The following is a 24,018-nucleotide window of genomic DNA, read 5'->3' on the forward strand; positions in this document are numbered from 1 at the left end:
CTATTATAGAACTTGTGTGTTAAAGTCACCATGAAATCAAAATGGACATTTCTTTCTTTTTTTAATGGAATATTGCAGTATTTATTATAAATTGATCCATGGACATCATTATTTAAAAAAAAAAAAATCCTGTGCCCTCGTGATCTTTAATTAAAAAAACTTCACTCCCTCTTGCAGCGTCACCTCCTCTTCTCTGATGAGTGTTTACTGGTGCGAGGGCGGGACAACCTGTCACTCACATGAGATTCACCATCCAATCAATTCCCAATGGACAAAATCAAGCCCCGCCTATACATTTTTCTGTTTGAGAAACTGCTTTACTTGGATATACAGTACCTGTCAAAAGTGTTTTAATGTTTTTGAAAGAAGTCTCTTATGCTAACCAAGTCTGCATTTATTTAATCAAAAATACAGAAAAAATATTGTGACATTTTTTTAATATATTTTAAAATGTAATTTATTCCTGTGATGCAAAGCTGAATTTTCAGCATCATTACTCCAGTCTTCAGTGTCACATGATCCTTCAGAAATCATTCTAATATGCTGATTTGGTGCATATTTGCTGATTTTTTATAATTATGTTGAAAACAGTTGTGCTGCTTAATATTTTTGTGGAATATTTTTTCAGGATTTTTTGATGACAGTATTTATTTGCATTTATTAAACGTATTTATTTAATAAAGAATTTATTAAATATAATTTTTTATAACATTATAAATGTCTTCACTGTCACTTTTGATCAATTTATGCATCCGTGATGAATAAAAGTATTAATTTCTCTCTCTTTATTTTTTAAAATCTTACCACAAATGTTTGAATGGTATCATGTTTCCACAAAAATGTTAAGCAGCAAAAACTGTTTTCAACATTGATAATAAGAAATGTTTCTTGAGCAGCAAATCAGCATATTAGAATGATTTCTGAAGGATCATGTGACACTGAAGACTGGAGTAATGATGCTGAAATTTCAGCTTTGCCATCACAGGAACTAATCACATTTTTAAATTTATTAAAATAGAAAACAATTATTTTGAATTGTAATAATATTTCACAATATTACTGTTTTTACTGTATTTTTGATTCAATAAATGCAGCCTTTGTGAGCATAAAAGAAGTTTCCAAACTAGGGAAGAAAAGACTATCACAACTTCCATTTCATGCTGACTTTAGGTCCTGTGTTGTTGTAATGTTTTATCACAAGCGGTTTTAGATGACTGTATGTTGTTTTAAAATGTAATTCTTATTTCATATTCTCATAGAAACTGAGGTAGTATCTGAGAAGGATAATCTTTTTATTTAATTGCTTTATTCACTTCTTGTAAATTAAAACAGAAATGGAATTTTATTAAATCTGGTGTAAAAAAACAAAACAAAAAAAGAAGAACTATAAATAACAGTGAGGGTGTTCCTCAAGCGGAAATATGAATGGTAGACATAAGATATGGAAAATGACAAAAATAGTAGCTACAATGTGTTTACAATGTGTTAACAAAATAAATGAGCAACAGTTACATTGTGCGTTCTGTTTGCTGGGTGTTAATGTCCAACTTTTAGTGATTGTGATACATATCTGTTATTCAAAGAAATCCAAAAATTATTTCCCATCATTAACACTTTGGCACATCTCACTAGAAATTGTCAGCCAATCTAGACATATGGTCAGCCAACAGCAGAGGCCGCTGTTTGAACAAAAAACAAAACAAAAAAAAAATCGACATTTTACTTATTACAGATATTATTTTCTATACATGAGCTTATGTTTATAATTCCATACATAATGTGCAATTGTAAGTATATTCTATGCATATTCAATATTCCCTTTATAGAGAATGGAATGTCCTTCATTAAAGAAACAGAAAAACAAATATGTTTTTGACCAGCGGTTTTCCACAGAAAATGCTGTAGTGTAGCTATAAGCACCATCTGGGGCAATAAATCGCAATCTCTCTAAATACAATGGATTTGGAAATACTTATAAACCTCAAAAGCAATGATGCAAGCTCTTAAGCAAGCACAGCACAAAGCTGCAATTATTTACATCTTATTTAAATAAATTGCATTTAAGTCCAAGCTGAAAGAGGTTTTAAGTATTTTTGCGGCTAAAATGTAAAAACTTTGCCATGTGCAATTTTGTTCTATTCTTGAACACAGTTAATAACAGTACCAGTGTGGGGTCAATAACGAAATGTAGGTCTATAGATGTGTAACTATTCCTCAGTTTTTGTGGTGTTTATGTGGCTGTCTTTATTCATCTGCCACACAGGGGCAGCAAAAGACTGCAGATTGCATTAACTCATTCTTGCTCATATTCCATTCTGTTCACATCACCATTGCTAATAGTCTCTTCTGCTGCTTCTTCTTCTTCTTCCTTGTCCTCCTCCTCATGCATCTCCTCTGGGCTTAGGGGCTCTCCCAGGGTTGCTGGGGGTGAAATAGGGGGCAAAGGGATAGCTTCCCCTTTCTTTGCCAGTTCTGCTAGCTCCCGTGCGGAGCAGGAAGGGGTTGGAGAGGGATAGGTGTGGTGGAAGGTGTCATAATCCACCTCGTAGAATCCCTCCTCCAACGAGAGGACAGGGGTAAAGCGTTCCCCCCAAAGCACCTCTGAGTTCAGGTACGAGCTGCGGGCTTGACATGTCATTCCTGTGGGGAAAGACAGATGAAAACGTCATGAGTACAGAAAAGAACAACAAAAATAGCAATGAAAACAGAAAGAGGCTGAATCCAAATTAGACCTACTATGGTGTGGACAATCATATATTAGGCTAGGCCTACATTCAGACTGCAGGTTAAAGTGGCCCAAATATTTTGCTCATATGCGACTTGAGTCTGTTTTTTTTTTTTTTTCATTACAGTGTGAACAGCTGAAACCACATGGAATCTGATGATTTAGGCCACTTCCATATGTGATCATAATTTAAATCAGATACAGGTCTGATGTTTTGCATTGCGGCCTCAGTCTGAACAGTCGAATCGGGATTCACGCGACTTTTACGTCACTCTATAGATCAACATTTGTCACAATTCTGCCCTGATGGGAGTCACTCCAAAGATTTTACCGGTAGTTCTTTGAATATGGAAGATGGCAGCGAAGTTAGTCAGTGCTTTTATACTCATAAATATGACAGTGACAGCTCTATACAAGCACAAAACGTGGGGGAAAAAAAACAGTATGAGAAGAACTGTGCTCTCTTTCTCCTCGTCTGCATCCTCCTTATCGCCTGCACACAAATTCACTGGCTTCTGCAGCACATCACCTGATAGCCTAAATGAATGCGTAAATGTTGACTTCAGTAAACTCCTTGTTTACTTCCATATATGTGCCGTCTTTGTTATAGTTCTTTTGTGCATGCGAGTCAGTTCAGGATCGTGACCTGTTCACACTCTAATTTGATATTGGCCACATTTAAAAAATGATGTGAACATCCAAACAAAAACATCGGATCTGAGGAATAAATCAGAATTGAACACTTGCTTTGCCTTAGTTTATTAGAGAAAAATTAAGAGACTTGAAGAAGCAAATCTCTTGTTAAATTAAATCCAAAGTAGGACAAATAGCAATATTTGGAAAGTTAATTTTTTAATTATTTATTTAGAGCAATACTTGAATATATAGTGGCTCTAAAACAAATGTAGACACTTAAGACATAGGTCTACTTATAAATGTATGTATAATGTATAGATGTCTTTGCATTAGGCCTAGTTGACAAAATGTTTAATTTCAAACCGTATCTGAGTTCATATAAATACAGGCTATAAAATAATTTTTTTTTTTTTTTTATTAGATACATACTGTATTATTATTTTTTTATATTTTGTTATCTAATGCTATGACATAACATTTTTACTGTGGCTTAAGTTTGTAATATATAAAATATAAAACAGAATTTATTATTATTTCTTCATTTTGAACACCTATGATTAGGTCAGTTCAGTATTGGCTACATATTAATCCCTCAATAAGGCTTCTGTAACATTTGCTGAAGAACTACCTGTTCCATTTCATCTTTTTCCAAATACCTAAAGATCACTGTCTAATTGTGCTTTTGACCTTTTAAGGTTAGTGATGATCCTGCCAATATGTCAACAGAAATGTACTGTAAGCTTAATTCATTGAAAATATCATGTTTCCTGTGAAACACGCAGACATGTATGCACTTGCTCTGCTGAATATTTATGTGCACACCACCTAAAAATAGAATACAAGCTTTTTAATCATCTGCTTAAGTGAACCTCAAATAAACACATCAATTACTGCAAAGACATGCAGTGACAAACACAGCAACAAAACACTTTCAACAAGCCTTTTCAAACACTCACATAAGCAAACACACACAGTGATGTATAGGGGCTGTCATAATGAATATAAATGATATTTAGGAAAAACTCAGCAGATATCATTCATCAAACACATCAAAATTCATGAGATTCCCAGTGTATAATAACCACACTGGGTAAGCATCTAACGATATAATCAATGCATACTACTGCAAAACCACAAGAGAAGCTTTACTTTCAGTGATAATGCTCTGCAGTTGACTTTAACACCTCCATTCGGACATTTTAAACTTGAAGTCTGTTAATTCAAAAACATTTCACTGTGAATAAAATGCTTTGTTAGCCACACAGGGCAATTCCAAAACATTAGACAAGAACCCAAGTAGAAGCAGAACCAAAGCCTCGCTGATACTAAAGCCTTAATTTATTAAAGGGAAGAGGTTTTAAAACATTTCAAAGCCTCTGAGGGCCACATCAAGCAGGTTCTGCTAAATGCAGCACCCCGTGGGCAGTTTAAAAGGCTTTATTTAAGGGTATGTGCTGGGTTCAACACAAGTTAAGCTCTCTCGACAGCATCTGTATCATCGACTACCACAGACAATAATTTCACCTCAGTTTGTAAAAACGTGTTTGAAATAATAAAAGTCTATGGTGCAATTAATTCCAGAGGGTTTAAAAGCCAAAATGTGCAGCTTGAATTTTTTTTTTTTTTGCTAAAACACTTACATTAATTCTTCCATACATAAAGATTATTTAAGCTGTAAATTTGTCTGAATCATCCTTTTAGTGGTGACACTATTGTTTTAGGTGGATGAACCTCGGGTTAAGTAAGTAGTTCCTTTTATTTGTTTATGTCAGTGTCAGGGTGTGGCTGTAGTGAAACACACGAAGGAGTAGAGAAACAAAATAGTCTTTAATAAAATAAACAAGGAACACTCAGGACTTAGATCGAACACATAGATTGAACAAAGAACGGAACAAAACACAATACATGGGGAGTCAAACAGAGGAGGGAGGGAGGGGGCTCAGGTGGAGGACATGGAGCTGGAGAGGGACGTAACCAAACAGGGGCAGGCAGAACAGTCCATGGGGAAGTGGAGGGAGGAGCCAGGAGCAGGAGGAGCCAGGCGAGTACCCAAAGCTCAGCCAGGACGATGGCCCACGGTGGAGTCGATGGAGGGAGGAACCATGGTGGAGACTTGGCTGATGACTCCAGGGGGGTGACTGACGGAGATGAGGTCGATGGAAGTGGAGCCAGCGAGACCAGGCGATGGTCCTGCAGGCCGAGGCAGAGCCACAGTGACAAACATCCGAGGTGGAGCTAGAGGACTGAGGTGGAGCCGGTGGGACTGAGGACCAACGAGGAGCCGGAGTGAAGGCGGAGCCCGATGGAGCTGAAGGGGTGTAGGGACAAAGCGTAGCTGAAGGCCCGTAAGTCTGTGGCACAGGCAGGGTGATGTCTGACAAAGGCGGAACCGGAGGAATGAGGGAGCCTGGTGGAGCCGTAAGGACGGTGGTCCCAGGTGGAGCCGAGGGAGGGAGGAACCAAGGTGGAGCTGACAGGTCGACGGGCCAAGGTGGAGTGACGGGATCGACGGCTGGAGGCGGAGTCAGGGGATCCTCTTGAATGGGTGGAGCTGGAGACCAAATCCACACAATAGAGAGGCATCAGAAGAGGAGCCGAGGGACTGAAGGGAACCAGCGGAGGCGGGGCTGAGCAACTGGCTGAGTTTGGAAGAGGAGGTGGGAGAGAGAGGCTGGGTGGGAACTGTGGAGACACAGGAGACTCTGAGCCGGGCGGAACCAGCCGGGGCACAGAAAACTTCAAGCTGGGCGGAGCCAGCAGAGACACAGGAGACTTGGAGCTGGGTGGAACCAGCGGAGACACAGGAGACTTGGAGCTGGGCGGAACCAACGGGGACTGGAGAATAAGGGAAATATCCTCTTCCAATTTATCATAAAAACAGTTTGCAGAGGCCAGCTGCAGTGGGAGTGTGGGCGGGGTCTTCCTCTATTCCCTCGTACTCCATGAGCAGTCCCACACAGTGTTGCCGGCTCATGCACCTGGTCAGGGGTGATGGTTGACTTAGTTCTCTTTACTGGCTAGTGAGGGGGGAGCAAAGAAAGAAAGCAAGAAAAAAGCCGCAATCTAATCTTTTCAAGGTCCGGTATTCTGTCAGGGTGTGGCTGTAGTGAAGCGCACGAAGGAGGAGTAGATAAACAAAATAGTCTTTAATAAAATAAACAAGGAACAATCAGGAGATCGTCAGAGAAATAAACTAACACAACCACTTAAACAGACGATACCGGACAAAAAACTGAACAAAACACAGGGCTTAAATACATGTGGAGCGTAATCAAGGATAAAACGGAACAGGTGTGGGAACTGAACTAAGGCAGGAAAAACAGGAACAGAACTGAAACCAAAATAAAACCAAAACTGAACACGCACACACACACACACACACACACACACACACGCGCACACACACACACACACACAAAAACTGAACATACACATTACAGACAGGCATAAATTGGAAATAACTTTGCACAGATAAGATTAGTAAGCACTTTTATTACAATTAATACATATAATGTTTAAGTTTTGTGGCTTTTGTGTGTATTTTAGCATTTATACCAGTGCAACAGAGAGCTGCTGTGATGACATATTTTTGTAGCGCAACCTGGAAGTTTGCATTACCCTGGTTGCCTCGACAAAAACCCAATAGGATTATTTTAAAAAATAAAACATTAAAAAAGCAGTTACTAACAAAAATGTATGATTCTTACATGTTTTATCTACATGTTAATCCTCACAATTGAACACAACTTTTATGAATTTTGAATACTAAATACAATCGGCAGTAGTTAAAAGCAAAACAAACTACACCACAGTTGCATGACTTCAATGTCACTAGTGTCGGACAAGTCTTTATTTAAAAAATGTTTTCCCTGAACATTTGAGTTAGAATAGTTTGCGAGAGCATGATTCAAAACGCAATAAGGCTCTGAAAGTGGACTAGTGAGTAGATGAGTATTCTTGTTCAGTGTGATGACGTTTAATGTCCCCGACAACCTCTTTAGTCCCATTTTGCCACTGGTTAGCAAGTAAAAGCTTTAAAAAAATCACAAGGGGGTATTACTGATGTATTTTATGTCACAGAATAAAAAATGAAAATATCTTGAGCTTGTGTTTTCCACAGACCTTATTTCAGGCATTTAACCAAAAACACACTTACTTCAGGACGATGGAAACTGCCAAAATACTTCCGGGTTTTGGCCTACAAAAATACATCATCCCTGCAGCACTCTATGTCGTGTCCCATAGACCTCAATTGTTAATGCATTATTTTAATTATTTTTTTCTCTGTGGTAAGCAGCAACATGTTCCAAACCTGTATGACATTCTTCCTTGTATGGGATACAAAATAAGAGATTTGTGTGTCAGTGTCTCAGTGCTGTTTTGTCCAGACAATGAATCATACAATCCATATATGTTGTTTTGGACCCCATTGACATTCATTATATGGACAAGAACAGTTAAATTCTTCAAGATATCTTCTTTTGCATTCCACAGAAGAAAGTAAGTCAAGAACATGAGGGTGAGTAAATGACAGATTTTTGGATGAAGTATCCCTTTAAGTCTGAGTTGTTGCTCAGGTTCAGGCTTAAATTACATTTGTTATGAGAACAATTATAATTGTTATTAGACTTGGACCAAGTTCTGTGTCTCCCTGATGTCATTACCCTTATTGGCCAATCTTAAACCTCCATTATTTCATTACTTGTCACTGTCAGACATGAAAAAGAAATCAATAATTATTCTCTATAATTTTCCAATTTCATTAGGCCTTGAGGTACAGTCCTGACCTGAATAGTTTGGTATTATTTCTGATACTGATTCTTTTACTGTTATCCTGCTTTTTGTCTAATAATAGATAGGTTAAACCTACATCGACTGAAAGTGGGATGCTCTTGAATGTCAGATGTGAGACAAAAAAAAGTTTAACTGCTCTGAACAAGTGTGATGATTGTGGACTGAAACTACTCACTGCATCCCACTCCTGAGCAATGATTCATTATTTTAGATGTAGGAGAGAGTGTGTTTGTGAGCCGTGTGTGTATTTATGTATGCGTGAGAGTGAATTGCATTATAGTTCTTTCAATTGTCTTCTGCTCACTAATTTCCCTGAGGCGGATCTATCGACAGGCCATGAGCTTGTCTTACTGAGAAACATCTCAAGAGTCCTCCATCTTCCTGCTCCATGCAGGCAGCAATATCTGTCTATACTGACACAGAACACAATGCAAAAGCTAATTAGCATAGTGTAATTGCAACTGCTGTCACATGAATACACTGTCAATATAATTAGCGAATCCCATGAAAATACCATATCACGCCCTGCTGTCAGCATTCTGTTACCAGGGGAACTGTGGTAAATCTGGTCACTTTTCATGTTTGACTTTCAGGCAACACCCATTTAAATACTCCTGATTCATCCAAGGAGCTCCGATTTACCTGGAGAGAGACATTCGTTAACATTTATCTCAAATTTGTTTTCTTTCGAAGAATATCCCGGCAACTCCTTTCGATATAAAGTAGATGAGGACTGAGACTTTCAAGCTATTTAAGGGACCCAAAAGCAACATAAGATTTTCATAAAAATGACTCACATGCTATATTCCAAGCCTTCTGAATTTTTCATATTTAACCTTTGCAACCAGATCAGAGAGTTTAACTAAATCACTCTTATTCATAAATCATTTGTTTTTGTGAACTGGATTCATTCAACTCAAAAATTATTTGATGGCCTGTTCATCACACAAAGTAATTATGCTTCTGAAGAATTTAAATATAGTACATGATTCATATAGATACAAATCACATTATAAAATTTCATGATATAATTTTGTAGTTCTTTGTTGTCATTTTTGAGCTGGACAACTCCACTTTCGTTACACAAAATATTTTTAAATTATTAAAAGAAAATGGCATTCCACAGAAGAAAGACAATCATACAGGTTTTAAATGACAATTTTCATTTTTGGAATTTTAATATTTTATTATATGATGTAAAAATGTACATTTAAAATAAATAAATATATATATATATTTTTTTTACATTTTTAAATTGAGAGCTGGTTAATCATCTACGGTAACACTTTACAATAAGGTTCATTAGTTAAACATTAGTTAATGTATTAACTAATATGAACTAACCATGAGCAATACATTTGTTACTGTATTTACTAATCTTCGTTAACGTTAGTTAATGAAAATACAGTTATTCATTGTTTGTTCATGTTAGTTCACAGTGCATTAACTAATGTCAACAAGATTTTAATACTGTATTAGTAAATGTTGAAATTAACATTAACAAAGATTAATAAATGCTGTAGAAGTGCAGTTCATTATTAGTTTATGTTAACTAATGAACCTTTTTGTAAAGTGTTACCACATCTACTTTAATAATCAAATATTTGTAATGTAAATATTGCTTTTTAACTGAAATACATGTCTACTTTTTACAGAGCTTCTAAGGAGACATGGTGGTGGAAAAAATATTAGACAGGAGGAAAAATAATAAGTTAATGCTTTTGCGTTCACTCGCAAAATGTTTGCGTTCCCCTGATAAACTTTGTGTTTGCTCACCAAACCTTTGATTTCACTCGCAAAACTTTTGTGTTCTTTGAGAGAGAACGCAAAGTTTCTCGGGGGAACGCAAACATTTTATGAGCGAACGCAAAGTCTCTTGGAGAAACGCAAAATATTTGCGAGAGAACGCAGAAGCATTGCCAAATAATTTTTTCCTCCCATATATTTTTTTTCTTCACCATCTCCCTTTAGGGGCTCCTTAACTTTTGAATGCCAGTCAGTGGAGAAACATGTTGTTTTGCTTGCATAACAGTGTAGTTATGACATTTGCCAGCAGGGGAACAAGACTCATCATTCTATGTTACCCACACTCTCTCATTCTCTGTGATCTACACTCACCTGTGGCCTCTACCATTCCTTCCAGGATGACCACTATTTCAAACTCTTCTCGTGACAGTTGCTCCTGAGAGATGTCCCAGAAGGGGCTGTTCTTGTTGATCTCATGGCAAATGATCAGCGGTGACACCAGAAACAGTCGATCGTCCCCCGTATCAAAGCCCACATTAATGTCCGTCTGGTTTAGGGGAATGAACTCTCCTTCCTTGGTCTGTTTAGAGCGGATGAGCTTGGCCCTAATGGAGGCCTCCACTATGTGCGAGTTTCGCAAGTCACCGACACGGAACATCAAACACAGTTTGCTGTCCCGCACGGATATCACAGCTGTGTTGGAAAACATGAGAGTTTCGGCGCGTTTCTTTGGCTGTGAGATTTTCACAAACATGCAACCCACCATGAAGGCATTGACGATGGAGCCCAAGATGGCCTGCACCAGAAGCAGGATGATTCCCTCGGGGCATTTGTCCGTTATGACACGGTACCCATAACCGATGGTGGTCTCGGTCTCGATGGAAAAAAGGAACGCAGAGACGAAGCCATTAAGGTTATTCACACAAGGTGTCCACTTGGCGTCATCAGTATGGTCCAGATCTCCACGGATGTAGGCGATGAGCCACCAAATGAGGCCAAAAAACACCCAGGTGGTGGTGTAGACCAGCGTGAAGACCAGCAGATTGAAGCGCCACTTTAAGTCCACTAGCGTGGTGAAGATGTCTGTCAGGTAACGGTATGTTTCGCGCACGTTTCCATGATGGACATTGCACTTGCCGTCCTTTTCCACGTAGCGTTGGCGCCGTTTCTTCAGCGGACATCCTGAAGGATCAGAAGCGTCTCCTCCTCCCACACTTCCCCCAACAACCATTGTACGGTCTGTGGGGATCTACCGTCATGTGCGAGAATAGAAAGCAAGAATAGAAAAAGAAGACAGAAAAGAAACACATCAAAATAGGCTAAAAGAAAAAATAAACAGTAGCAGAAGCCATCAAAGTATGGTAATCAAACTTAAAAGCAGGACAGTTAATATCAGTGTTGGTGAGTAATTAACGAAAAGTAGTGACCCTACTGGTTTAGTATGTTTGTTTGTTTTTTCAAAACAGAGTAGCTTTTTCAGTAACAAGCTAGTTTCCAACAAGTGGCATTGTAATTCATCAATGATGCATTAAATTGATCAAAAGTGACAGTAAAGACATTTCTAATGTTAATATTTCCATTAAAATATTAAGCAGCAGTTTTTTGAGCACCAAATCAGCATATCAGAATGATTTCTGAAGGATCATGTGACACTAAAGACTGGAGTAATGATGCTGAAAATTCGGCTTTGCCATCACAGGAATAAACTGTATTTTAAAATATATTAAAATAGGAAACAGTTCTTTTAAATTGTAATAAAATTTCACAATATTTCTGTCTGTCTGGATTTTTGATCAAATAAATGCAGCCTTGGTCAGCATAAAACACTTCTTTCAAAAACATTAGAAAAAATCATATCAACCGCAATCTTTACAATTTAGTTAGTGGTTAAATTGACTGTAGCTGAACTACTGTAAACTAAGAGTAGCTTACAAGCTACAGTTCCAAAGTAGCTTCCTCAACATTCACACATGTAAAACAACATAAAAGAATAGTAAATGTGATAACTGAACTTACTTTATCATTGGAATCAATCCATTTTTTTGGCAGCTTGATGCCCTGTTTTTCAACATCCTGGCCCTTAAAGCTACTCATGGCCCGGAAGCCGTAGACGTCGTCACCGATCCAACACAGTAGCTGGAGCTCTCCAACTATTTAAAGCAAACACATAAAAGCTAGTAGGTGAAACTCGTAATGGAGAGCAAAGATTGGAGTAATTGGTCCCACTTTATATTAGGTGGCCTTAAAGGGATAGTTAATCCAAAAATGAAAATTATCCCTTGATTTACTCACCCTCAAGCCATCCTAGATGTACAGTTGTGGTCAGAATTATTGGCACCCTTGGTAAATATGATCAAAGATGACTGTAAAAATAAATCTGCATGGTTTATCCTTTTGATCTTTAATTCATAAAATTAGCAAAAATCTAACCTTTCATTGAAGGAAAACAATTGAAGGTGGGGGGAAAAATCACATTATGAAATAAATGTTTTTCTCCAAAACACGTTGGCCACATTATTGGCACCCCTAGAATTTTTTAAGAGTAAAATATCTCCCATTGAAGTATATTCCCATTCATATTTACATTTTTTTTGCACACCAGGGTGATCATGAACATGAAATTGTCCAGCCATGACTTCCTATTCCACAAGAGTATAAACATGAGGAAACACAAAGGCCAAATTCCCTTAATCATTCATCACAATGAGTAAAACCAAAGAATATACTTCTGATGTGCAGCAAAAGATTGTTGAACCAATCAACTAAAGATGTTACAAATCTGCCTGGAAGAGGACGTGTGTCTAAATCGTCCTAATGCACAGTGAGGAGGAAAGCTTGAGTGGCCAATGACTCTCCAAGGATCACAGCAGGAGAACTGCAGAGATTAGTTGAGTCTTGAGTCCCAGAAAGCCTAAAAAAATGATCAAACAGCCTCTACATCCCTACAAGTTGTTTGGGAGGGTTTCAAGAAAAATCCTCTGCTCTCATCCAGAAACAATCTCCAGCATATTCAGTTGTCAGACACGACTGGAACTTCAAATGGGACCAGCTTCTATGGTCAAATGAAACTAAAAAAAGAGCTTTTTGGCAGCAAACCCACCAGATGGGTTTGGTGCACACATGGATAAAAAGTACCCCATGCCCACGCTTCCTGCTTTTCATGTTAAATATATTGCTGGATCTTTAATGTTGTGGGCCTATTTTTCAGCTGGAGGTCCTGGACATCTTGTTCAGATACATGGTATCATGGATTTTATCAAATACCAACAGATAAATCAAAACCTGACTGCTTCTGCAAGAAATCCAATAATAGGCCGTGGTTAGATCTTCCATCAGGACAATGATCCAAAACAAACATCAAAACCAACACAAAAATGTGTCACTGAGCACAAAATGAAGCTTCTGCCATGGCTATCCCAGTCCCCTGACCTGAACCCTATAGAAAATGAGTGGAATGAACTGAAGAGAAGAAGCACCAACATGGAGCTGGGAATCTGAAGGATCTGGAGAGATTCTGTATGAAGGAATGGTCTCTGATCTCTTGTCAGGTGTTCTCCAAACTCATCAGGCATTATAGAAGAAAAGTCTGAGACCGGTTTCCTGGCAAAAGGAGGTTGTAAAATTGAATAAAAGGGTGCCAATAATTGTGGCCAACGTTTTTTGGAGAAAAAACATTTATTTCATAATGTGATTCCCCCCCACTTTCAATTCTTTTCCTTCAATGAAAGGTTAGATTTTAATTTTATGAATTAAAGATCAAAAGGATAAACAATGCAGATTTATTTTTACAGTCATCTTTGATCATATTTACCAAGGGTGCCAATAATTCTGACCACCACTGTATATGACTATCTTCTTTCAGACGAACACAATCGGAGATATATTTAAAAATATCCTGGCTCTTCCAAGCTTTATAATGGCAGTGAATGGGGGGCCTGTTTTGAAGCCCCCCCAAAAATTCATCCTATCAGAATATAATCCATACGGCTCCAGGGGGTTAAAAAGCCTTCTGAAGCGAAGCAATGGGTTTAAGAAAAACATACATATTTAAACTTTATAAACTAAAATAACTAGCTTCCGCCAGACAACCGTATACACTGCGCAAGTCAACTTGCACCAAATGAGTAACCCCTTTATGACGCAGAATGTAGGAGTAGCATGAGCTTAGATGCCTCTCACGGTTCAAACAAATAGGGCTGGGCAACAAACTCAAGTTCCTCTTCTCTTATATAGAAATCCTCTGACATTTCTCTTTAAAATGTCTCGTTTTAGACTTCTAATTTGCAACCAGTGTTTTGTTTTGCTCTATACTCTGTGCTTCTGTGTTCATCATTGCTTCGGGTCAGAGGTCACTCTTCCGCTGCGAATCGATGCGTAAGGTCGTCTGCCGAAAGCTAGTTATTATAGTGAATAAAGTTTTAAATATGGATATTTTTCTTACAAAAACCCATCGCTTTGCTTCAGAAGGCCTTTATTAACCCCCTGGAGCCATATGGATTATTTTTATTATGGATGGATGCATTTTTTTTTTTTTTGCTTCAAAATGTGGCCCCCCATTTACAACCATTATAAAGCTTGGAGAAGCAAGGATATTTTTAAATACATCTCTGATTGTGTTCATCTGAAAGGCTTGAGGGTGAGTAAATCATGGGATAATTTTCATTTTTGGGTGAACTAACCCTTTAACTACTATGTACTTACATTTAAATGCACTTATTGTGTACATACATGTTTTTACATTGTATTTATATTTTAAAAAAATACCTGCATGTAATTAATTTCTGTAATTACATTTATAATTACACGATTGACCCATCCTTTACACCTTAACCCACCCTTAAACCTACCAATAACATCAAACCTGTCCCTATCCTTACCCTTATCCCACCTCAATGGCAGCATGTAAGTACATAGTATTTAAGGCCACCTAATATAAAGTGGGACCGATTAATTTACCACAAACGGTGAAATAAATGTGCATGCAAGTGGTCTTAATTAAGCTCAGTGTTACATTATGTTTCTCTACAGTGTTGCTCACAATTAGTCTCTGAATCTGTTTTACAAATCAATGCAGTTGTTACAGCACTGAATATATTTAGAGTTTGAAGTAAAATGCAATTGAGTGTCACCAAAATCAACACTGAAAAAAAGTTTAAACACGGAACGTTCTCAGAACTTTGGCTAAAGTTATGAACAAACATTCTTCCAGTAACGTTAATAAAACATTTGTTCAGTTTTCTGGTCTTTAATAATGTTCTCTAAAAGTTTGCACAAAAACATTATTTATACACTGTTCATGGAATGTTTTTCTGAAACGTTACTACTTACTAGTTTCAGTACAAAAGCAATGTTCCCATAATGTTTACACAATGATAAAATAAAACGTTCCCTTAATGTTTTCTCTAATGTTCACACAACCAGGAAAAAAAAAAACATTTTTTAAACATTAAAAAAAAAAAAAAAAAAATACTGAACATATTTAATGTTTGGAGAACATTCAGAATTTTATTTTTTCATAACATAATCAAAAAAATTGTTGGTGAACAGAACGGCTATGCCGGTCCACCAGCCCAGACTAAGACTAAACCAATACAGTCTATTCAGAAGGGGTTTTACCATGAGTATTTTGCATACAAAATAATAATCATCACATATTTGAAGTCCAATAACTTAATAGTCAACATTTATCCCCAAAACCCTGCAAACGATTCTGTATCAGCCTCATCTTTCTTACAAATCCGTATAACGCTTTATTTCCACATTATTGATCATGTTCACTGACTGCTGAATTCCACATCTGTTACCACACATTAGCCATTAGCTTAGAGTCTCCAGTGACACTGCGGCTCTCCCTCTCTGCCCAAGCATCACCCAACAGCACAGACAGCAGGTGTGGGAGTGTAACAGTGGGTTTTTTCATATAGCACACGTGAAAGCAATATTAATGATGGCAGGCTCCATGGGGAACATGGAGCAAAGCAGTCTGAGGCAGATGGGGACAGACGGCACCCACTATGAGATCCGATCAGACATACATATACTGGTCCAGAGAGAGAGAGAGAAAGAGAAAGATGATAGAGCGAGAGAAAGTGACAGCTAACAACTCAAACGCAGATAAACTAAAGCAATGTGAAATGATTTATTGTGTAAACTGAACTGATGAACTATATATACAGTGCTGATATCTTGACTTGTTTGTTTTGCCATTATTTTAGCTTGACAAATTTCCTGTTCAAGATTAGAAGGGTGTGTAACAAATATCTTTAGGAGCCAAGAAGACAAACTGTCCCCATTTAGCAGGACCATAAACAAGCTAAAAGAAACTTTATACATGTTGCTGAAAACTTTCTTCAATGCGTCCTTCAAGCAATAAAAGGCAGTTTTGCTGGTTACTTGCTATTTTTGCTCCTCTAATGATAAACTACACCAGAATTAACTGTTTCATCTCCAAGCAACACATAGTAGTGGTGTAACTAATTGAAAACAATGTTTTTAAATGAATCATTTCAGTCAATGATTCAATGACTCACTGAAAAAGACATTTGTTTTGTTCCTGAATGAATCAGTTGCTGAATTCGGAACTGCATATTAGCATACTACTTTGACTATTCCAACTGATTCATTCTTGAATGAATGATTGTATTTGAATGAATCAGTTGAGTAAATGAATCAATGATTCACTCATAAAAATGGACACTTGTCAACACGCTCTGCCGTATCGATGTGACCTGCTGAAAGAGTCACTGAAAAATCTCTGTAACTGTTGTATAAAACAATACTTAATATGTTCTAATGTTTAAAATTTTATTTATGATTAAATATGATAAACTAAATACAACTAAAAATTTTGCCATTCAAAAGTTTGGGGTCAGTAAAGAAGTCTCTTATGCTCACCAAGGCTGCATTTACGTGATCAAAACAGTAATATTTTTAAAATATTATTATAATTTAAAATAAAGTGTTTTGTATTTCAGTATATTTTAAAACGTTATTTATCCCAAAGCTGAATTTTCAGCATCATTAGTCCAGTCTTCAGTGTCACAAGGCAATTCATTCATTCCTTCTGCAATTCTGTCTTCTACCTCAATTTAAATTCAAATGAAATTCAGGAACTGAACTGGGATTTAAAAACACTTTCTTAATTTAATTCTAAACAGCGCACAAACCCACTTGCTTATGACACAGGCTTAATGTTGTGATTGGCAGGATTGCATGAACAGGCTTTACCAGAACTTTTGTGTGAAACTTCATATACAGAACAGCGAGTGCAAATCAGTAGAGATGTCATTAAGCAGTCGCAAGCAGACAAGTCAACTTGACTTCAGAAAGTTAAACTAGCAGAGGAGTGAGGTAACTTTGGTCATTAGGTTTTGCCATTTAATTGGATAAGTGCCGAGGGCAGACACTATAAATGACCACACTGGAGAGACAGCAGCAATGCTTCCTGCTTTTCATGTCTGTAGCTTATCCTTGGGTCAACACAAAATAGAAAATGCCAAATATGGTTTGACCAAATCAAGACCCCAGGAGACTGAATCAACCAGGACGCTGTCATCTCTGCCCTAGCTACATTTTACAGTCAAACACCCTGCAGCTCGGCCACAACTGTGCCACTGTCACTCTGCCTAAACTGTTGCATCATCACAAACAGGAACACTGGATTGCACCAGGGGTCATTGTAAAATGTCACCAACTGGAGTGAGCAGCAGGAGAGCACTCTTGCTCCTCTGTGCCTCTCACTGAGACGACCATGACAAGCCGTGAGGAACTGAAGCACTTCGCCTCTTTTTGATCATGGTTTCATTATTATGACTTAAATCTCTACAAAGCTCTAAAATGTAGGGCTGTGTGATTAATGTGAGCATGCACGATTTTTAAACTGCAGAAAGCACGATTTTTCCGCCAGCCATCTCAGTGTGCAACCTGAATGCAGTGCACCTAAATCTAGTGTGAGAACAGAACAGAGCAGGTTTAGCGTTACGACATGGAAGAAACAGGGAAGCTGATGCAGGGCAGGATAAGGACTTGGCCAAAAGAAAAAAATAATCAACATTGTGGTTTGGGAATATTTTGAGTACAGAAGAGATGATGTATCATAGAGCCAGGTAATTTGCAAGATCATTGCGGCAAAACGGGTTTTGTTTACATTGAAAAACAATGGCACATTCTGAAACAGGTGAACATGAATCGATAATACAAGCATTGCGAACTGCACAACATACGAAAAAAAAAGTTTAATAAAGAAAAAGGCATAAAGAAATAACTGACATTGTCACATATCATTTATGAAAAAATATGGTGACGCAAATATCATCAATAAAGTAGACTTCCACAAAAAAAGATACAGACAAGTATAGTATGTGTTTAAAGAAATAGTTTCATAATTGTGATTAAAATCGAAATCGCAATATTGATAAAAAATCGTTAAAGTATTTTTTGTCCATATCACACAGCCCTATTAAAATTAAAATCTCAAAATATATTGTGTTTAATAGCATTCTGTGGCAGAAATTGCAAATTCACAGCCAGCTTTATATATATATATATATTTAAATGAAAACAATATTTTTGCATAATTTGACCAATTGAAAATACTAAAAACTAACAATATGCTGTTTATGCGTAAAATTTACTTTTTGTTTTTGTCTCATATTTTATCTCAATTCTGTAAACAGGTATACTAACTTTTGGGGGAAAATATAGGGGGAAAATTGTATAAATAATTATATAAATCATTTTCACGCAATAAATATTTAAATGTTTTTTTTTTATTTTTTAAAAAGAACAATTATTAATTATATATTGTTTTTATTAGATATATTAAAATTCTTACTGTACATTTTTATAGTATATGACAATGTCTAGGTCTGGGACAAGAGTAAAACAATAAAATCTACATAAAACTCATTCAAATAGCAAAAATTAATTATAGGCATGGTAAAAAAAATTTCCAAGACAGTTTTAACGTGATGTTCATTTAACAAAAATTAAAAAAAAAAAAAAAAAAATCAATAAAAATCAACCCCTTGCACATAAATGTGTAACAAGCACCAGTAATTAAAAGTCTCTTTATAAGAGGTCACCCTTAAAGGAAGACTGTCCGAGAGATGGCATATAACTTCGGAGCAGAACATGACTATTATTTCAGTCTGCCTTCTATTAGCTGAATGACTCCAGACAGAGAAGACATAAAAATGACTATAATGCTGAAATACATTGCACAGTGCTCAAGGGAAGATCCATTGAGATGGCTTAGACTGATCTTCGTCACAGGCTCTGACCTTTGCGCAACCTTTATCCACCGTTGTTTAAATGTGAAATGTCTTACTTCACTTGCTTTATGATCTTCAATCAGTGGTGAGAAAAGCCTCAAGGGCAAAAACAGGCTTTTCTATTGCAGACCCATCCAGCAGTGGGAAACTGGAGAGCGGTGACATAGAACACTAACTCACTGCTACCACGATTTGCATAATTACCTTTTCAACAATTTTTACATAATCCCTCTGTTTCTGAGATAGACTGGATCATCATTGCCAATGACGGCTGGAGAGTTCACCTTGAGTTCACATTTTAGCTGTGGTCTAATTGCATCATGGATGTCCTGTGTGTATTCAAGAATTTAACTGCACTACATGCTGCATGCATCCACTGATGTGACTCTTCAACCTTTGCTAATGCTGACATAAGGAAAGGTCTGACGCTCTGGAAGCTTGTCTGGTCATTAAATTGGATTTCATAACCTTTGATATGTCAAACCACTGAACCCTGCACCTCACAGGAGAAACTCTAGCGGTTTAATTCTTGTTTATTATGCGTCTTTAAAAACCAATAATAGTTTGTACTGAATTTCAGAGGAGCACAACATGGGTCTGTGTACCTTCGGATAATTGACTGTTCGCAAAGACCCTCCCCCTTTAGTTACTGTTGCTATGTCTGACAATCCATGCCGCTCTATCGCAGAGCAAAGAGGACAATGACAACGCGCCAACAGACAAGAGAGAGCAGGTTACTTCAGGTACGAAACAAAGTTTTAGCTTTGAAATTTGGTCATATTCTTAAAAAGAAATTCAAACAAATACCATTTTGTGCCTCTTTAATGTGTCGTGACAGATCACTGTAGCGCCTCAAGCGACACGTAAACCGATCATCTCGTCCTAGCTTTTGAACGAAATAAACGTGAATGAACATCAGAGGGTATGTTGTTTCAACCGCAGAAAGATGTCAATACACACCATTTTTCAAGTTTAAGTCCACTGACTTGAATCAACTATCTCTCCTGTCTGGTTTGTTTGTCAGACAAAATGGCGGATTCGGCGTTATGATTGTTCAGATCGCCTGTCAATCAAACTCCCGGTGAAGGGTAAATTTGTTTTCTTTTTTTCCATAACGGTAAAATCGAAGAAACCATTCATTTATCACATATTCGACCCTTCTCATGAACATATATATATATATATATATATATATATATATATATATATATATATATTATGTTCCGATATATTAAAGCTGATAAATAATGGATTATTTTTCCTCCAGCTGAGACACTTCAGATGTGCACTGTCTGCCATGATGGTTTTGAATTGCTTAAAATATGACTGAAATCACTTCTAACAGGAAAATACAGTGCAATGTACACTGTGTGCTTGGAACGTGGCTTTTAAAAGTGGAACTTTTGTTTTTGTAATCAGGCTCTCAAAAATTATATAAAAAATTTGGTTCAGATTTATCGGCCAACATATAGGTTATCGGCTTTCAAATATAAAGAATTATCGGTTATCGGTATTGGCCAAAAATTCTCATATCAGTGCATCCCTAGTTTTTTCTTATTTTTATTTTCGTTTCTTTCTTTTTTTATAACGGAAAATCGAAGAAACTATTCATTTATCACACATTCGACCCTTCTCATGAACATAAAAAAACAAATCTTATGTTGTTTTTTCTTATCTTTATTTTCGTTTTCATCACACTTCTAATGGTTCTAATGCACCAAATGGAAATACAATAAAAAACTAAATTGGAAAAACAGCTTGAATATTTGATCTCTAAACGCCCCTTTCCACTGATTAGTCAACCAAAGATCTAACCGTGCCATCATCAGTTCTTCCTCAGTTATGCACAACAGAATAACAGTCATCCACTGCTACAGCTGTACAGATTATTAAAGCATTTATTGCAACTACACTGCATACATTACGTTGCATAATTTTGCAATGAAATTGAAATTGCACACTTAAGACAGTACAGCCTACTGAATGGACTGTATGTTTAGCCTCGTTTTTATTCAGAACAAATTAAATGGCATCTACTCTGAATAGTCCACAGACAGGTTATCTATCAATTTGGTAGAAAAAAAAAAATGCTTGAAAATAAACAACGTTATTTATTTCTTAGTGATTAAATCTATATACAATATTGTTCAAACATTTATGGTAAAAAAATATTACTTTTATGTAGCAAAGAAATGTTACATAAGGTTTCTATTTCAAATGAATGCTGTTCTTTTGATGTTACTATTAATCAAAGTTTCCACAGTTTCCACAAAATTATTAAGCAGCACAACTGTTTTCAACATTGATTATAATAAGAAATGTTTCTTGAGGATCAAATCAGCATATTAGAATGATTTCTGAAGGATCATGTGACACTGAAGACTGGAATAATGATACTGAAAATTCAGCTTTGCTAACACAGGAATAAATTAGATCTGAAAAAATATATATAAAAAAGACAACAGTTATTTTAAACTGTAATAATATTTCACAATATTACAGTTTTTACTGTACTTTTGATCAAATAAATGCAGCCTTAGTGAGCAAAAGAGACTTTTTCAAAAACATTAAACAATCTTACTGACCCCAGATGTTTGAATGGTAGTGTAAATCTTATTTAACATCTAACTACAGTGAAAATCTAAATAACATCCTGTACATACAGTCAGTACACAATAAGGCAGGAGGGATACGTAAAAAGCAGGAGGGAAAAATTTCCATCATGTACGCTGTCAGAATGGAGATGGTCTCTCATTATGCGCTTGTGTATTTACATCAGCAACAGAGGGCATCTTCATCTCAAGCGATAAAATTATTTGCTTGTATGTCTATTCTCTGTGCAAAACAACAGATACACACAGGCAAGTGGAAAGGAGAGAGCCGTTCAACATGGGCCAAAAATAGACATGCATTTCCAAAGCTTTTGGTTCACTGATGCCACTCCATTACAGTGCTCATGTAACGCAGGTAAGAGTTCTGACATCATAATTTCAAAGATATCATCTTATGTATCATTCATTAAAGGGTTAGTTCACCCAAAAATGAAAATTCTGTCATTTATTACTCACCCTCATGCTGTTCCACACCCGTAAGACCTTCGTTAATCTTCGGAACACAAATTAATTATAAAGCGACAAGAATATTTTTGGTGCGGCAAAAAAAAAAAAAAAAAAAAAACGACTTATTTAGTGATGGCTGATTTCAAAACACTGCTTCAGGAAGATTCGGAGTGTTATGAATTAGCGTGTCGAATGAGCGGTTCGGAGCGCCAAAGTCACGTGATTTCAGCAGTTTGACACGCGATCCGAATCATGATTCGATACGCTGATTCATAATGCTCCTAAGCTTCCTGAAACAGTATTTTGAAATCGGCCATCACTAAATAAGTCATTATTTTGTTTTTTTGGCGCACCAAAAATATTCTCGTCGCTTTATAATATTAATATTGAACCACTGTACTCACATGAACTGATTTAAATATGTTTTTAGTACCTTATTGGATCTTGAGAGAGGAAATGTCATTGCTGGCTATGGAGGCCTCACTGAGCCATCGGATTTAAACAAAAATATCTCAATTTGTGTTCTGAAGATGAACGAAGGTCTTACGGGTGTGGAACGGCATGAGGGTGAGTAATACATGACATTATTTTCATTTTTGGGTGAACTAACCCTTTAAATGAGAAGAAAGCTAAATTGAAGTCTTTAAAGGGATAGTTCAGCCAAAAAATGAGAATGAACCTCATTGGTTCTCGCACGTCAAGCAGGCATGCTTGAGTTTCCGTTTATCATAAATGTGCGTTGATGAATGTTTTATATGTGAATAAATGCCTCTGTTCATCATATAAAGCAATCGAGTCTCTTCAGAAAATTTTGACTAAACCACTCAATTCATATAAAAATACTGTTTAGTCATGATAATGTTGTTCCAAACCTGTATGTCTTTCTTTTTTCTGTGAAACAAACAACATTCCACTGATTTGCAATGTATGAAGAAAAAAAAGAAAGAAGGCATTTTGAGTAAATTATGACAGAATTTTCATTTTGGGGTGAACTATCCCTTTAAGCAGGGAATTTTTTCCCCTCAGAGATCTGGCACTCTTCTGAGACCCATTTGAAAAAGTTTGAGCCTTGGATTTCCCTTGGGTAAGGGATGTCCTCTGGGAAAACTGCCTGTCCTGTTTCATTTTGAGTTTAATTACAGCCTTGGGTTACATTCTATGTCTCCATTTCGTCTCAAATGAATAAAAGAGAGCTTAAAGGGACCTAAACAGGGCCTTACCATTTCCTCATTAATCTACAGAGCCGGAAGGCAATCCATTACATTTATGAAGCGCTGTGGGTCTCTTTTAGCCCAAGGCGAAATCATTACCTTTAAAAATTACGCTTGTGTCCATACAAATGGTAATTAACTGAGACTATGATGGGATATAAACATATATTGCTCATTATTTCAGAGTTCAATATACCAATTTATGGCAAATGCATGGGTTCAATTTTGAACGTATTATTAAATAAAGATAAGCAAATTTCTGTCATGAATTCTACAGCTAGCACTAGAAAATAAAGACTTGAATTTTGAATCTTCCACCTTATAAAACACCCAACAGTCCTTCTGTTCTCTCCAACCACAGTTCACACTAAGAGCGTAACCATGTCTCACTTAAGTTCAAGGATGCCTGGGGGTTTGTGCTACATTGTAATGGACTGTAAGCTGTGATCTCCATAAGTGAGAGACTCCACATGCGTTCACCCTGAAGTCACCCCGAGTCGACCTTGACACAAGCCAAAAAAAAACAACAACAACGTGAGCCGGGATGTCCAGCCAAACAAAAGATGCACTGCTTG

General features: G+C 36.8%; 1 protein-coding gene across 3 annotated transcripts in view; it reads right to left on the reverse strand.

Annotated features, from left to right (window-relative positions):
* Positions 1-1,273: 1,273 nt before the first annotated feature.
* kcnj21 (potassium inwardly rectifying channel subfamily J member 21) overlaps positions 1,274-24,018 on the reverse strand; it is a 45,371-nt gene continuing 22,626 nt past the window's right edge. For 2 of the 3 annotated variants that reach the window (XM_051864718.1, XM_051864717.1), the window contains 3 exons: positions 11,918-12,051; positions 10,274-11,150; positions 1,274-2,640 (listed from right to left, as the gene is read on the reverse strand). In XM_051864718.1, coding sequence (XP_051720678.1) covers positions 2,294-2,640; positions 10,274-11,150; positions 11,918-11,995 — 1,302 coding nt within the window. In that variant the 5' untranslated portion in view covers positions 11,996-12,051 and the 3' untranslated portion in view covers positions 1,274-2,293. The other variant, XM_051864719.1, reaches the window with a different exon arrangement.

Source organism: Ctenopharyngodon idella, chromosome 16 (genome assembly GCF_019924925.1).
Source record: "Ctenopharyngodon idella isolate HZGC_01 chromosome 16, HZGC01, whole genome shotgun sequence".
In the NCBI taxonomy this organism is placed as follows: domain Eukaryota; kingdom Metazoa; phylum Chordata; class Actinopteri; order Cypriniformes; family Xenocyprididae; genus Ctenopharyngodon; species Ctenopharyngodon idella.